The sequence below is a fragment of the Ictidomys tridecemlineatus genome, chromosome 1 (assembly GCF_052094955.1).
Source record: "Ictidomys tridecemlineatus isolate mIctTri1 chromosome 1, mIctTri1.hap1, whole genome shotgun sequence".
NCBI lineage: Eukaryota > Metazoa > Chordata > Mammalia > Rodentia > Sciuridae > Ictidomys > Ictidomys tridecemlineatus.
In genome coordinates this window covers 98,957,959-98,973,895 of record NC_135477.1, presented here as the reverse complement: position 1 = coordinate 98,973,895, position 15,937 = coordinate 98,957,959, and the positions used below count along the sequence as shown (strand labels likewise).

The window sequence follows — 15,937 nt, the reverse complement described above, 5'->3', positions numbered from 1 at the left end:
AACCTAATGGGTGGGAGGGGCAGCAGGAGAGCTGGGCAGAACGGTTTATTTGATTGACGCGAAATTCCTCCAATGAAAATGAAGGACTCGTGAAGCTTCCGCCCTACTGGGCAAAACATTTAGCAGCTTTCAACCAATCCAGCCGGTCCTAGAGGCCGCTGAGGTCGTTCGAGTCTGTTGAACGGCTTGTGGAAGTCGTGCTGCGTTGGGTAGGGGTTTAAAATCGTTCTTGAGAGGAACATCTCTGTCCGAAGAGAAAATGAGTTTAGCTCTGAGGTCGGTAATAAAGAGGCGGCAATGCCCACACCCTGAAGCCGGGCCCAAGGGCGGGTGTAGGGAAGGGGAGCCATTTGCAGCCCAGGCTAGGAAGAGGTTGCAGTTTGCGACGAGCGAAAGGAACCTCGGCCAACCTGTCCGGACCCCTCACTCAGGGGCCCAGGGGTCCCGCAGGTGATGAGCCCAGAGCTTTTTGGCGAAGGCGGTCATTTCTGTCAGAGGGTTGGGCTTGCGTCGGCCCAGAAGATAGGTTTTGTTGCGAGCCAGGAGGGAGTGAAATATCGCGAGGTTTCTACCGGTGTTTGGGTAAAAAAAAATCAGGCCCTGGAGGCTCCCTTCCTATGGTTCCCGGTGCCTGCTGTATACCTCAGCTAACGTAATCACTCACCTATGAATGTGGGAAAGAACATAAAAGCTTGGTGTACTCCGAGAGTCATGCTTTACTTGATAATTGGGGACCCATTTTAGTGACTTCGACTGGCATTCTCACCTAGATTTCCTTTTTGAATTTCTTGAGTTTTCATTCAATTCCAGTCTCTGACCCTCTGTATATTGCCTTCTCGGTATTTAGAGGATGTACTTTATCCACAAAGTTATGCCATTCTAGAAACGTGCATTGCTGTGCTTAAAGGCAATCGTGGTCCCCATTGGCTGTGTTCACGTGTGTGTTCTGGACTTGGACTTTCTGAGTCTTGGGAAGGGAATGACTGACCCCAGGAATGCCCAGATTTGTGTAAAGTCAGGTCATTTGTAAAGGAAAATCAGCTTTATTATACTGTTCCTGCTGGTCACTTTCTAGCTATCTCGTCTTTTTTTGGGGTATGTGTTAAAGACCAAAATGACTTTGAAGTGTAATGGGATAACACATTCGAATACTGTCAACTTTTTTTATATGTCAAAGTTTTACAGGATTCTTCCATGTTTTAAAACTTGTGCTTATACACGTGTTGCACCCTCATTTAAAAACTTGGACCACTTTATAAATTGGCAGCTCTTAAGGAATACATCTCTGATTTAAAATTTTGCTTTTTATTTTTTTAAGCATTTCCAGAGTTTGTTAGGAGAAAGAAGTTTTAACATATAATTTACATGTTAAGTGAAAATTACTTTTCACATTTCTTAAAAAATTAAGTGCAAATATTATATACTATGTTTTGGTCTCTAATATTTGTGACATCTTTTGGCCTATAAATACTCTGGTTGATTTGTTAATATCAGTGGAAGAAATTACAAATAAAGTACCAAACTGTTAGAAAAACATAATCTAAAAACATTGTAAATTAAAAATTTAGAATGCCAAAATAATTTTATAAGTCATAGATAAATTACATGGTTCTTTTTTAGGTAGAAATTTTAAGAACTTATTTAAAAGTACTATCAAAAGTAAATGAAGTATGTAGTTATTATCAATTATTAATTTCATTTGGAAACTTTTTAAATGATTTTATAGAATGTTGTGAATGTGGTATGGGTGCTTTGATTCTCAGGTAGTACAAGTGAGAGTAAATGCATAGGAGGGAAGAGGGAAAGTTTGATATTATTTCTTTTAATAATAACCTGATATATAACTATTCAGTTTTGGGAATACAAATTATTAGCCCATAAGTCTAGCCTTTTAATTTTGAAATAAGCAGTGCTTTGACTTATAGGGAAAATTTCTTTATGATTCTCCAAAATGTTTCCTTTTATGAAACTTGGAAAATTGGGCTGGGGTTGTGGCTCAGTGGTAGCACGCTTGCCTAGCATATGTGAGGCACTGAGTTTGATTCTTAGCACCATATACAAATAAATAAAATAAATAAAGGTCTGAAATTTGGAAAATCACTCTGTAGCTAGTTTGCAAAATATATTTGGATTAAAGTGAGCTAAAGGCTTTTCTTTCCATTTCATAGAAGTGAACTTGTAGTTGACAAAACAAAGAGAAAAAAAAGAAGAGAACTTTCTGAGGAACAGAAGCAAGAAATTAAAGATGCTTTTGAGCTATTTGATACAGACAAAGATGAAGCAATAGATTATCATGAATTAAAGGTAACTAAATTAAAATATTTTTCTATAAAATGATCTGCATTTTTGATAGCTTAATATATATTTTTAAACAATTATTTTAATTAAACTGATTTTGGAATTATAAAGCCATTTTAAGCACTCACAAGTGCTGTAATAGAATGGAATCAATTCCCTAGCATAGCATTTAGAAAATCTTTTTCATTTAATTAATAAAATGAAATATATTTTAAATATAAAGTTATTTTAAAAGGCATTTTAAACATAAAAGTTTATTCCTATGGAAGGTGATTATTTTTCATTCACATAATTAAACCATTTCAGAACATGGCATTTAAACAGTTCTTATCATATTCTTCTCCCACTGTTGGTTTCTTTCTTTTGTGGGATGGGGATTACTCATACTTTTGAAATTAGAGGAACATTATAAGTTTTTGCATATTGCCTTAACCTACTTTCTTTAGTGCAAACACTATAAATTGTTTGATACTTGATGTTGATGCACACTAATGGGGATAAATGTCAGTCTTGAGGCTTGGAATTATTTATAAAGATAAAATAGAAAATTGGTGTCTAGGGTTATAGGGGTCTTAGAGAAGGATGGCATCTTGAGATTTTGAGTTTTCTTTAATGGATAGGTGAATATAAATGTGTACTTGGTAGTTTTAATTTTGGTAACTTTGTAAGGGATTTTTAAGTAGAAGAATTCCAGATAGGAATAGGAACTATACAGTGACATGATAGAACATATAAAAGCAATGATGAGTCCATAAGTCTAGCCTTTTCAATCCTGCAGTCCTCATTAACTCTCTTTTTCTAGTTGTTCTTTTTTTTTTTTAATTTGGTAATTACCCACATTTATTTTATTCTTCCTTTATAATGTGTCTTCCATTTGTTACTATTGACTGTCTTGGTTTGGGACTCATTTCATAGCTGAATATTCCTACGTTGTTTCCCCACTTCTAGTTTGTCTTGTATACTACCATTAGATTTAGAGCTTTCTTACATTTTCTTTCCATATTGTTCATTGCTGACAAACTTTTATGACTCCTTATTACACACTGTATAAAGGTTCAAATTCCTTTCTTTCTGTTGAATGCTTCCTATATTTCTATTACTATCTATTTTTCTCATTTGCTATCTGCTCTCATTTATTTGAACTCTTCTCCTTCTGATAAGGTAAATAGTTCTGTTCACCTCAAACCTATTCTTTATTTTAGTGTGTATTTTAATGCCACTCATCCTTTCTAAATTTCCCATTGCTATACTTTATCTATTCATAAGGGACAACTTGAACTCTCCAAGTAAGACTTTGTTAACCAGTAACATATTACTCCTTTCTGTTACAAGCAACAAAACTTCTCTTTCTGTTTCCTTCATTGTTAACCTCAGGATTCTGGACCACTTCTTTAGTAAATAGTCATTCAGGATTTGATGGTAATTCTTAATCCTTTTTTCTCTTCTCTTATATAACTTTCTAATAGTTATGCCATGTCTTTTCTCTATTTTGATTCTAATTCCTTGAGAACAAATATGTTGTTGAAATTATACTTGTGTTAATTCAGTACATTGTAGAATATACAAACACTTGTTAGTCATATTAAAAAGTAAAATATAAAAGAAAAATATTTTTATTAAGTTTCAGTGGTGAAGAACAACTACATTAACACTGCTATTTTAGAGATATGAAACATTTAAAATAATTACATTTTATTAACATTATTTCTTAATATGTAAAATCTCAAGAATCAGAAATCACTTTTGTAAAGAATGCTTTATAATTTGCTTTTCCCTTTTAATCCAAAAGGTGGCAATGAGAGCCTTGGGGTTTGATGTAAAAAAAGCTGATGTACTGAAGATTCTTAAAGATTATGACCGAGAAGCCACAGGGAAAATCACCTTTGAAGATTTTAATGAAGTTGGTGTGTATTTTAATAATCTTTGTAACCGGCTGTTGTTGGTAAATTATCTAATTAATACAACATTTTTCCTTTTTTAAAATTCTCATGAATTTGAATTTAAATTCTTAAAATTCTCATGAATTCTCAAGAAGCAACATGATTATAGAATTTTGTTATTCAATGTTGGTGTATAATATAGCTCTTATCCAGGTTATCTTTTGGTCCTCCTTTTTTCCTGGTTTTCAAAGAAAACATATTTATAACTTTGCTGTGAGATTTATAGTTTTGTCTTCATTTTGTTCTAAAGATTCTAACAAGGAACTATTGTTTTTTATGAAAAGAAGTTTTTCCAAGGAATGTGTATTTATTTTATGTTAAAACTAAAAGGGTGATCAAAAATTATTTTCTCTCAGTAAAACAGAAAATTGGTATCCTGCTGTGTGGAAAATATTTCCCAAAAACTTTTTGGTATATGATTTTTGTTGGCAAAGTGGGAGAAAAGGAGACTTGTAGCAGTTAGTACCTTTGGCTGTAGATGAAGCACATGCCTTCAGGTTGACAGTTTATGAGGGACTATATAATTTGGATAGACTTGATTTCAGTGAATAAAGTCATCTGAGGGTGGGGAGAGGATTGTAGTAAGGGAAATAATTGGCTGACTGGAAGTAGGAGAAAACATTTTGGAACTTCCAACTGAAGATAATGGACTTAATATAATTAAATTTTGTATAGTTGATTTTAGTGAATTATTTGTAGCATACATAGATGAGGCTTTTTCAGAATGGGAGATTCTGGAAGGCTAGGACTTGGCTATTATAACTTAAATTGCCTAGAATGTTAAATATAGAATGTATAAATATTCAGGTTTATTTCAGTTAAATTATTTTTTTAAACCAATGATAACACTTTGTATGAGTCATAATACAAGCATATCATATAGTTGTTTTCAGGTATTTAAAAAATTTGGAAACAAATGCAGATGCGTGCGCGCGCGCGCACACACACACACAAACACACACACGCCCCTTATTTTAAATATTCAGCAAGAAGCAACATGGGAAGCAAAAAGAAAAATAGATTCACAGTAGTTTAGAGAGGCAGCTTATCCCTTTTGGGAACATATTTGTTTTTTTTCCCTCTAGCTTGTGAAAGTATTTACTCGAGAGGAATAGTGTCACCTTTCTTCTTCTGAAATAGATGTTCTTCTGAGGTTTATAATTGTAGTATTTGAAGTTTCAGCTTGAATCATTTATAGAAATAATGTGTTAGGATATTTGGAAATGATACTATCAGGAAAGAGCAATAATTCCTTTGAATGGATTACCTTGGAACCAGATTCCCTGGGTTCAGATGTTGGTTTTGTCACTTACTAGTTATAAAACTTGATAATTTTACTTCTCAGCATCTCATTTTCAATTGTAAAATGGGGGATAGTTGTAATGTCTCATAAGGTTCTTGTGAGGTTTAAATAAGTCAGTAATATTTGAAGTGCTTAGAAAAGTACCTGTACCTGACATATATAAGTGCTACTAAGTGTTTGCTATTATTATTTTAAAAAATAGATTTTGTTTCATTTGTTTTCAGTATCTAAAAATATATATGCATCACTGTGACATAAAGTGTATCCTATTTTGCATTTATTTTTCTCATTGTCTTTTTCATAGATGCAGACTATTTTAAGAACTATTATTATCATTAATAATCCTATACATTATTTCATCTTAAATGAATACTTTTATTTTGCACCAGGGAATGAACCCAGGGGCATTTAACCACTGAGCCACATCCCCAGCCCTTTTTGTATTTTATTTTGAGATAGGATCTCCTAAGTTTTGCTTAGGGCCTTGCTAAATTGCTAGTCTGGCCTTGAACTAGTGATTCTTCTGCCTCAGCCTCCCAAGCCACTGGGATTGCAGGCTTATGTTACTGTGTCTGACTAAAATAATAATTCACTAAAATCAACTATACAAAATTTAATGAATACAATTTTAAAATTATAATTTTAATGGAGACCAGATACCCATTTTGTCTCTATCTTTTCCTGACACCCTGTCAACAAAGCATAAATACTGGGTTCCTTCTAGAATAAATAGCTATGGTAAAACTTAAGCTCTCAAAGATCAACCTTTTGATGTGCTCAACACATATTTTGGCTATTTTAAGGCCACCTATTGAGTAGTAGTATCCAATAAAGCTTTATTACTGTTTGGGTATCAAACAATCAAGAACTATGTATAACACCCATTTGTTGATTACTTTTAACTAATAAGGGATCACAGATTAATTTGTTTTATGTTTTGTGACAAGTGACTCTAAATCAGTCTTAATTTTCTGTACTGTTCCTTTAGATATTTCCCAATGAAGTCTGGCACTTAATTGGGTTATAATACTAGGGAAAAAAGCACTTAAATATATTTAATCCAAGTTTAGAGTCAAGGCAGCCTGAGGCTAATGAGTGCAGTAGGTATTTTAGGAATTGCTGTCTTTAAGACAAATTGGATGTTTGTATTTCATCTGTTTTTGGCATATATTACTTATCATTTAATTGCCTATTTAGAATGGAATATTGTATTTTCATTATGCTTATTTGACAAACACTGAATTTTTTGGCATTATGTACTATACTGGTGTGAGGAAGGGGAATTAATGAAAAGTTACCAAGAGATTCTTCTTTTCAGATGCTTACAATTTACTACATCTTTGGTACTATGAGGTAAAGTATAATTTTGTCATGGGTGGGAATTGTTGAACTATAGCTCTTGGAACACATTTAATGGCACTCTGTACACTTCCAAACACATTCTTTTATGTTGCTTTTCTGGTAACATAGCAGTTTTGACAGAGACCTTATAGTCCCCTGCAAAGCATAAAATATTTGTAATCGTCCTTTTACAGGAAAGATTCCTCTGGATGAGGAATTGAAGATGATATTCTAGAGGGGACTTCTAATTTAGGCCTTTAGAATGTGAATAAGATCTCCAAGGAGAAGTTTGCAGGAGTAGAGAAAAGGCATCATAGGCATACAAAACAACAAAAAATGATACTGAAACTATTGCAGTTTGGGAAACTTCAGTTAGTGCCCTTGACTAAAGATTGGGAAATGACTGGGAAAGTAGGCTTGGGCCAGATTAGTAAAGTATGGCATAATATTGAGTTCTGACTTTAGTTAACAAAGCATCATTAACAATTTTTAAGGAATGGGATATGATGTGTTTTAGAAAGATAGCTGATGAAAATATAGTAGATGATTTGGAAGAAAAAGATTGTAGACAAAAAGTACTAGACTTTTTATCCTGATGATGAGGAGGATAAAAAGGAAAGGGTTATATTTAAAAGTTTTTAAAAAAACCTTCAGAAATACAAGAGCTAATCATTGATGATGATTATGGGAATAAAGTTTAGATATTTGAAGTAGGGGAAACTAGCTGTTAATGATGATTTTCGGGGCCTGGTGGACTGGGATTCAACAAGGAGCTACTATGGGGATCATGGAAGGAGTTTGGAGTACAGCATGTTGACCTTAAGTAAGTGTGATATGTTTGGACAGAGCCTTTGAAAAGGCAATGAGAAATATAGTTGATATTTCAACCATGACCTTTAGTCATTTTTTTATTTACTTTTAATGTAATGTTTTTGAGTTTGCTGTATTCTAAAGTGATTTTTATATGGGTAAGGTCTAATTATTTTGATGAAGTACATTTCTGATAGTGTAGTAAAATCATTTGAAAATAGTCACATGGACAGAAATTTGGTATTCTGTAAAATAAATAAAACTTATCTTAATTGCCTGTATGACAATTGACTTATTTCATTGAAAAAAATGTTCTTATAATTAAATTTTACTTTGTAGAACAGGAAAAGAATGTGAAAGCATGAAGGATAGTCACTATAAAATTATATGCTAATGTTTTAGCTGTTCGGAATTATGGGCATTTTAATTCCTAAGAAATTTTTATTCTAAGAGAGTATTGATACAAGACTATATAGACACATAAATCTGAAATAACTAACACAAAGTACTAGTGGGATAAGAATTTGTACATCTTGGAGCCCCATCTGTTCCCCAGATCACCCTGTTGCTTCTTTAAGTACATTAATACTTTTTTGCAAGCTGCTTTTTTGGTTCACCTGTCATGTTAATTATTTAATTGGTGAAGAAAATTTCTTAACACTTTTTTTTCCTTGTCCTGCTTTTTTGTTGGGACTAAATTCAAAATAAGTTGAGTATGAGCCATAGAGTTAAGTGTGGTATTTTATTTTGGTGTTATGGCTGTATATATGCCAATTCCTTTTTGACTGAATATTTATGAGCTTTGATGATTTGCATACTTATAGTAATATACTTCAGTTAGTTACTTGGAAGCCTATTTGGATAAAATTAATGGATTAAAGTATTGAATATATGTATAGATGACATAACATCAGCTTCAATAGGTGCTTGTTCAACTAAATACAGATGAAGCAGCAGCAGCAAAACAACTTGTTGAGAACTTGGATTGTATTTTTTCATTTGGGGTTCATTTAAATGTTCTAGTATTTCCTATCTACAAGCAGTTGCAATTTTCTAAAGATTCTCAACAGTACTAAGTTACTTTTAATGGTATAATGAAAATCATATAAATAACCTTTTCTTACAGAGATAGAATAGCATATAGAATAACTTCATAAGTGTTTATTTGCATATTTTCAGAATTTTATCTAGTAACTTAAAAAAATTATAACACAGATTTTCAGTTCAGTTTTCATTATTGTGGCTATTTATTGAAGACAGAAAGTGTGGAAAATATTTAAGCTGACTGTATTGTTATATATGATTACATTTAGTATGTTAAAGTAAACTATTACTGTTAAGGTCTGAAATCACATTTATTTTCAGCAAGTTGAGAGTTATTATACTGAGCAAATTGGATATGATTTTAGGGAGACCTCCTTTTCAGAGGGTTTTATTTTTTCTTTTAAATATAGCTTTCTTACTATAATCAGATTTAATCCTTTTAACTTACTTCTCACATTTTGGAAAACCAAAAGTTTCTTCTACTCATGAAGATGTTAGTTGAATTTTCATCTACTGTCCGAGATTATACCTCTATCAATGATGGCAGTGCTTTTTGTTAACTCCTCAGGTCTTGTGTTGTTGTTTGTTTTTAAGTTAGATTAAATTTGATGAAGAATAAATGTATTAAGTTTAGTTAACAGATGGCATTTATCTAGTTAGCTCTAAATATTTTCTTGATATTTCTTTCTAGAAGTAGGCTATAAACTAGATTTATTTTTGCTTGATGTCAGTGGAACCTAGTGTAATTCTTAGTACAGTTCAATAGTAGACATTAAATAAATACGGTATATATGTAGTCCTTTTTATTTTTTGCATTTTTGTGATATACATAGTTTTGCATACCCTTATAATAAGATAAATTGTTGACATTTAAAATCTAAAATATAGATTTGATTTTTCTAATTTAAAGCTTATCTATGAATTTTATGAATCTAATTTGACATTTTATTTATAACTATATTAGACTAAATGTTGACAGATTTGCAGCTTTTCTTCTTATTTAATATTTAGCTGATTTCAAATACGAATGCTTTTGTGATTATGCAGGTTTTGTTTAAAAAAAAAATATATATATTTTAACTGTAGTGACAGACTGGATATTGGAAAGAGACCCACATGAAGAAATACTGAAGGCATTTAAACTATTTGATGATGATGATTCAGGTAAAATAAGCTTGAGGAATTTGCGACGAGTTGCAAGAGAATTGGGTGAAAATATGAGTGATGAAGAACTTCGGGCTATGATAGAAGAGTTTGATAAAGATGGTGATGGAGAAAGTAAGTTTTGCATAAACCTATTTTCCAAGTATCCTTGATATCACACATACACTAAATTTTTCTAAAACTAAGTGACTTTCAAGACTCTTTACAAACTTATCATTTCTTTCTTTCTTGAGACAAGATGTCAAGGTGTTGCCCAAAGTGGGCAACTCCTGGGCTCAAATAATCCCCTGCCTCAGCCTCTCAAGTAGCTAGAACTACAGTTATGAGCTACTGTGCCTTGCTCTAAACAGTCACTTTTTATTCAGTGTGTTATTCATCTTGTAATATCATATTTTTGCTTAACTATTTGGCAAATTCAATTTAAAATGAAGCAGATCTTTGAAACCTACTGTACAGATTTTAATATGAAGTTCCAAACTTCAAGAAGTAGTTTAGTTTTCTCTGAAGATAAAACATCACCAAAATTTTAACCACTCAGTAAAATTTTATACTTTAATGCTTTTTCCCTCAACCTGCATGCATTTCTAAACTAAGTTATATTTATTTTACTGTTCAAATGTTTTTAATCTGTCTTTCCCTTGTTCACTGCTGCTGTCCTAATTCACACACTGATTTCTTCTTAGCAATTTTGTAATAGCCTTATTTATTCTTTGCTTGGCTATCTATTAGGAGCAGTGTTCTGTGTGCTGACTAGTGCTATACAATGAAATAGGCAGATGTGGTTCCTGCCCTTACTTTGCTGTCTTTTACAGCCTTCTAATTGCACTCGGTGTACATAAATCTCTAATCTTTCTTCTTCAGTCTATTGATAGCATTATTTTCCTAAAATACAGGTTTGATGATACCATTTCTGTGTTTAAACATTTTAATGGTTCTTCATTGCCCGCAGAGTAAAGTATAAAGCCTTCTATGATCTGTCCCACTTTTAAGTAACTAGTTTTATTTCCCACTGTATTCTTCCACTTTTCTACTTTAGCTCTCACCTCCTGTATGTACACACTTTGACAGGATACTCTGTATCCTTTTTTGTGCAGTGCCTTTCATCATGCTGTTCCTTAATCTTAGAGTGCTCTAATTTGCCAATTTCTGTCTGCTAAAATGTTATTCATTTTACTGGGTACATTTTAAACACTAGCTTTTCCTCAAAAAACCTCCCCTAATGGTGTGTTTGAATTGAGTCTTCCATTGAGACTCATAGCATTTACAAGAACAAATTGCTTTGATACTTTCATGTATTTAATATGGATTTTTTTGTTTGCGAACTAAATTTAGTTAGAGGTATAAACTATTTTTTTTGTATTTTAAACTGCTAAAGATCATACTATTTTGCTGTTTCTTTTGTGGACTTTAGTAATTGCTTTTGTGAATTTTCATGCTGTCTAGTTTTTAAGGACAATGAATTTTTAAAAACTTATATATAAAGCAAAATAAATATGATGTATGTGGAGTTGCTACAAGATAGACATAAAGCTGTGATAATGGTATAATATCATACCCTGATCTCCCTAAATAAACATAGTATATATCTTTTTGGAAAAGAGAAAGCACCATTTCAAAAGATGCTATGCACCATATTTTAAATAATGATGATTATTGCTAACATTTATTTAGTAGTTAGATTTATGCTTCAAGTGTAAAATCTTTGAATTATAAAACACATCTGTGTTTCAGATTATTAATTATGTTGCCTAGTTTTCATAATAACTTTTGTAAAATATAATATTATACCTTTACATGCATAGGATAGATGCATGAATAATAAATGAAGAAGCTAAATCTTTGAGAGATTAATAGCCTACCCAAGGTTATCACAAAGCTAATACATGACAGAACTGGAACTGAAACTCAGATCTCCTTAATAACAAAGAATATGCTTTTATATATAATACATTTTGCATCTTGTGCTGTAAAACAGAGTGTTGACTAGATTTCTATGTTTATGGAGTTTTAGAAATGACATAGGAAGCAATCTATCAATTGGTACTTCTGATGCTAAACTTTAGTTTTATCCCTTTTAAAGACAGATGTTCTTTAAGGTATTTATTCTGTTTATTCTCTGTAATTCTCTAAAATTCTTATTATAAATAACTTGTAATAAGATTTACTCTGTGAAATGACTGAGTTATGAAAATTTTCTTAAAGGCAGCAGTGTGGAAGAAAATAAAGCCATCACTTGCTTGATTCAATAAATATTTTTTGTCAAATGCTTGTTTTATGCTAGATTTATGAGACATTGTTGATAGAAGTTATAAAGTTAAATGTACAAAGGTAGTACTGATTCTCTTCTAATTGATTGAAAGGCTGTTAGTAAAGTATCTGATTCCTCTAGCTTCTTTTTCCTTTTATGTTTTCAGGTATGGAATAGCTTAAAATACATATATACTCTAAAAGTATATATGTTTAAATAATATAAACTTAAGTGTGTGTGATGAAACTTAATTTAAAACTTAAGTAGCAGAACAAGAAATTTTGTAGATTTTGAATGTTTTAATCATGACTCTTATACTGTTAAAATGATATGTAGTAAATTCATCTAAGAGTGTTCTTATTATGTTCTTTTTCTTAAGAACATACAGTCTTGCTACCTGTTTTGGTCTAGATGCCTCAGTCTATGTTTACTAAATCAGAGGTTCTTAAAAGGAGGCCAATACTGATTAAATTTTGAAAAGTTTTTATATATTTGAACTTTTAAATATTTATTGGGGGGACATAAGGGTCATAGCTTTCACAAGATATTCAAATGTGGTTATTTAGCATCATAATTTAAAGATCACTACTCCAATTTCTAAGATCCTTGAAGGTAGTGTGAGAATGTTACAGAGTTTGTTCTCACCACATATGTTACAGTGCCTTGTAAATGTTTAATACTGAATACATAGATTCCTAGTTTTCTATCAGCTTTTGAACAACTCTTTCTCCTTAACTTGAAGTTTCTTTTTACTAGGTATGCATTATTCTTTTTCTGTTACTGTATTTCTGATGGTATTATTCTACTTTTGCTCTTTTTCCACCTCTTTCAAATTCCTTCTTATTTCAAAGCTTAAATAATGGTTTGCTTTTACCTAATTTCTGTCATTAATAATGATTTTTTTCCTTCTATAATAGATATTTTTTTAATAATAGGTCATATTTTATTTTAGTAACACATATTCTCTGTTTAAGGTATAAAACCTAATTGACATAGTTATTGAAACTGGTTTTCAATGTGATTTCTGCAACTAGTATATTCTTATTTATTTATTTATTTTAATTAGGTATACATGACAGCAGAATGCATTTTGATTCATTGTACACAACTGCAACACAACTTTGGAACTAGTATATTCTTTTTATTCCTGATGTACATGGTTGTTTCCTCAACATTTTTAATCGGTTGATTTTTCTAACTTTTTATTATGTATATTCTCAAACAGAAAATTGTTTAATTATTACAATGAATACCCCTGTACACCTGCCTAGATTCAGTAATTAATATTTTACTGTATTTGCTTTATCCATGAAATGTTTTTTGAACCACTTGAAAATTTTTACTATATCCATATGTCAAAAATGTCTTCCCAATATTTTAACATTATTAAGAATAAGGATTATTACTAAGAATAAGAATAACATTAATAAGAATAAGGATATAGTTTTGCACCTCAGACAATTAACAATGATTTTATAGTATTATTTATTATCTTTCTCACTTCAATTTAGATATATTACAAAGTAAGAACCTTAGTGTCTGTTTTGATTTACTATATAACACTTAGTGTGGTGTTGGCGTTCTCTAGACACTTAAAAATGTCTGATTTAATTCAGTGTTTTTATATTTTGTCATTGAGGATTTTTAGAATGAGAAACAATCTAAAAACATCATCTGATTTTCATTATATTCAGATGAAGAAAATGAGATGAGGAACTATTCTTGGCAGAGGTATAACTAGAAGGTCAGATCTTTTATTTCTCAGTGTAGTTTTTTTAACTATTATTAAAATTATCAATAATAGTTTATGGTTTAAGCGATGTTAAGTCTTGGAGCCATAAATTCATAAACTCACCTGTTAGATACAGAACATTATTTTCTGAACATTTTTATTAATTTGGGTTTGCATGTATATACTGTTTTTAAAATTGTATTTAATAAGATTATCTGATTTCCTGTTTATTTCTAGTTTATTTCTTAAATAATATGCCCTATAAACTGGAGATTCTTACTGACATTGGTAAACTTACAAGTAGTTGTTATCAGTTGATTTTCCCTCCTACATTTACATCTATATTTTATAGTTGCTATATTTCTTTGATAATTAAGATGAAATTTGTATTTTTCAAATTGCCATTTCTGTTGATACTTTTGAGGTGTGGTGACCTGGTTTCTGTTATTTTTTTCTTTAAAATAAACTTTTGAAAGTTCAAGAAGAACAACTTGAGTTTTTAAAAATTTAATTTTCATTCTTTAGAATTCTACTTATTTACATGCATGATATGTTTAAGCTTATTTGTGAAGGAAGGGTTTGCTAAGTGAACTAGTAGAATAAAGATTATAAAAAGGAGTTGTTTAACCATTTAAGAAATTTAAAATGTCATGTTTTTGAACTGTTTTATCAAGTGTATACAAATGCTTTGACTGTGATACTGTCTAAGTAACACATAATATACTGTCTTTTCCCTGGTTAATATTATAGAATACTAATTTAGAATGATTATCATATGTATTTTCATATTCATAAAGTTCATCAACTTACTATAATTTTGTATAATATAAAATTTAAAAATTAATATAAAATGATTGTTGTAATATTTGCTGAACAAATAAGGTATCTATTTCTGACTTTTATTTTCTTTCTTACTACAGTAAATCAAGAGGAGTTCATTGCTATCATGACTGGTGATATTTAAAGAATTACAAGGATAAAAACACTAAGAATGTTGAAGTTACCATATTACATTCTATTTTTTTTTTTGTGCCTGGAGTAATGTTAAAAAAGAAACCTACTTAAGTTCTTATTCTCAGAAGGACCAACATTAAGCATCTTCTGTATTTATGTTTTATTGTTAACTTTCTTTGTATGAGCATTGTTTAACTTTGTATTCATAATATAGGTTTCTATAAAATTTTTAAAAAATCAAATCGTGGTACATATTCTTTGCAGATTTTTTTAATTTAACATTAGTCATTTCTTTTGGTGTACACTTTTTTTAGACTTTCATTAATAAATGTTTATTTATTAGTATTCTAAAGTTTAAAAATTTTCTATTTTACTTTGCTTTCTAAAATCTTTTAACCCTTTTAATAGAATATTCTAAAATCTTTTTTATATTTTTACTGGTTTCTAAAACAAAGATTGAAATACAAATAGTGATAGAATAATACCTTTATTTCCATCACAAAGATCTCATCAAATTTTACATTCTGTTTCAATATTAGATGACTCAACATAGGCCTCATTTCTTTTTAGAGTCATGCCTTTCTAGTTAGAGGGACTAAACATTGTGTATATGGATTTGACCTGTTTAACTTTGTGTTCTTGAACTCCTTTGGCATGTTAACATAAGAATGAAAGTTAAATCTGAATATTTCTTCCTTAACCTAATTGAGTGAGAAAAGTTTGAATCACCTAACTTCATAAAAAAAGTGAAAGATTTAAATTTTGATCATTTAGAAAATATAAAATAGTAAGCTACAGAAATAATTAAAGGTTATGTTTAATGAAAATAAAGGAACATTCTGTGATTCACCAGGAAACAGTAGATAGACTTTTTCCAAGTATTGGCTCTTCTGCCTTGTAAAAGTTCATTAGGGGGAAACAAATGACTACAGAAGATAGGTCATAGAAAAGTGGTACCCATTCCAGGCCTTCACTAATATGTTTCCTGATTATATGGGCTTTCTTAGGAAGAAAGTTGGGTTGTCTATTTTAGTGACCTTTCTTTAAACTTCAAGTTTTAGATTTAATATAATTTGAGGTACTTTTAAATGCTGTGAGCCTCC

General features: G+C 30.7%; 1 protein-coding gene across 2 annotated transcripts; it reads left to right on the top strand.

Annotated features, from left to right (window-relative positions):
• Nucleotides 1–117: 117 nt before the first annotated feature.
• On the top strand, nt 118–15,076 carry Cetn3 (centrin 3). 2 transcript variants are annotated; one of them, XM_021726618.3, is made up of 6 exons: nt 118–276; nt 2,169–2,304; nt 4,088–4,202; nt 9,823–10,014; nt 13,843–13,892; nt 14,801–15,076. In XM_021726618.3, exons 1-5 carry the CDS (start codon nt 260–262, stop codon nt 13,887–13,889), a joined length of 507 nt encoding a protein of 168 aa, XP_021582293.1. In that variant the 5' UTR covers nt 118–259; the 3' UTR covers nt 13,890–13,892; nt 14,801–15,076. The 2 variants fall into 2 exon arrangements, with proteins under 2 accessions (XP_021582293.1, XP_005315735.1); XM_005315678.5 differs by lacking the exon at nt 13,843–13,892.
• Nucleotides 15,077–15,937: the final 861 nt, after the last annotated feature.

Bases quoted from the DNA above. Each gene is read 5' to 3' on its own strand.
- Cetn3 (XM_021726618.3), top strand. The intron at 4,203-9,822 runs GTGTGTATTTTA...TTTTAACTGTAG, and splicing joins TGAAGATTTTAATGAAGTTG to TGACAGACTGGATATTGGAA. The intron at 10,015-13,842 runs GTAAGTTTTGCA...CATTATATTCAG, and splicing joins TAAAGATGGTGATGGAGAAA to ATGAAGAAAATGAGATGAGG.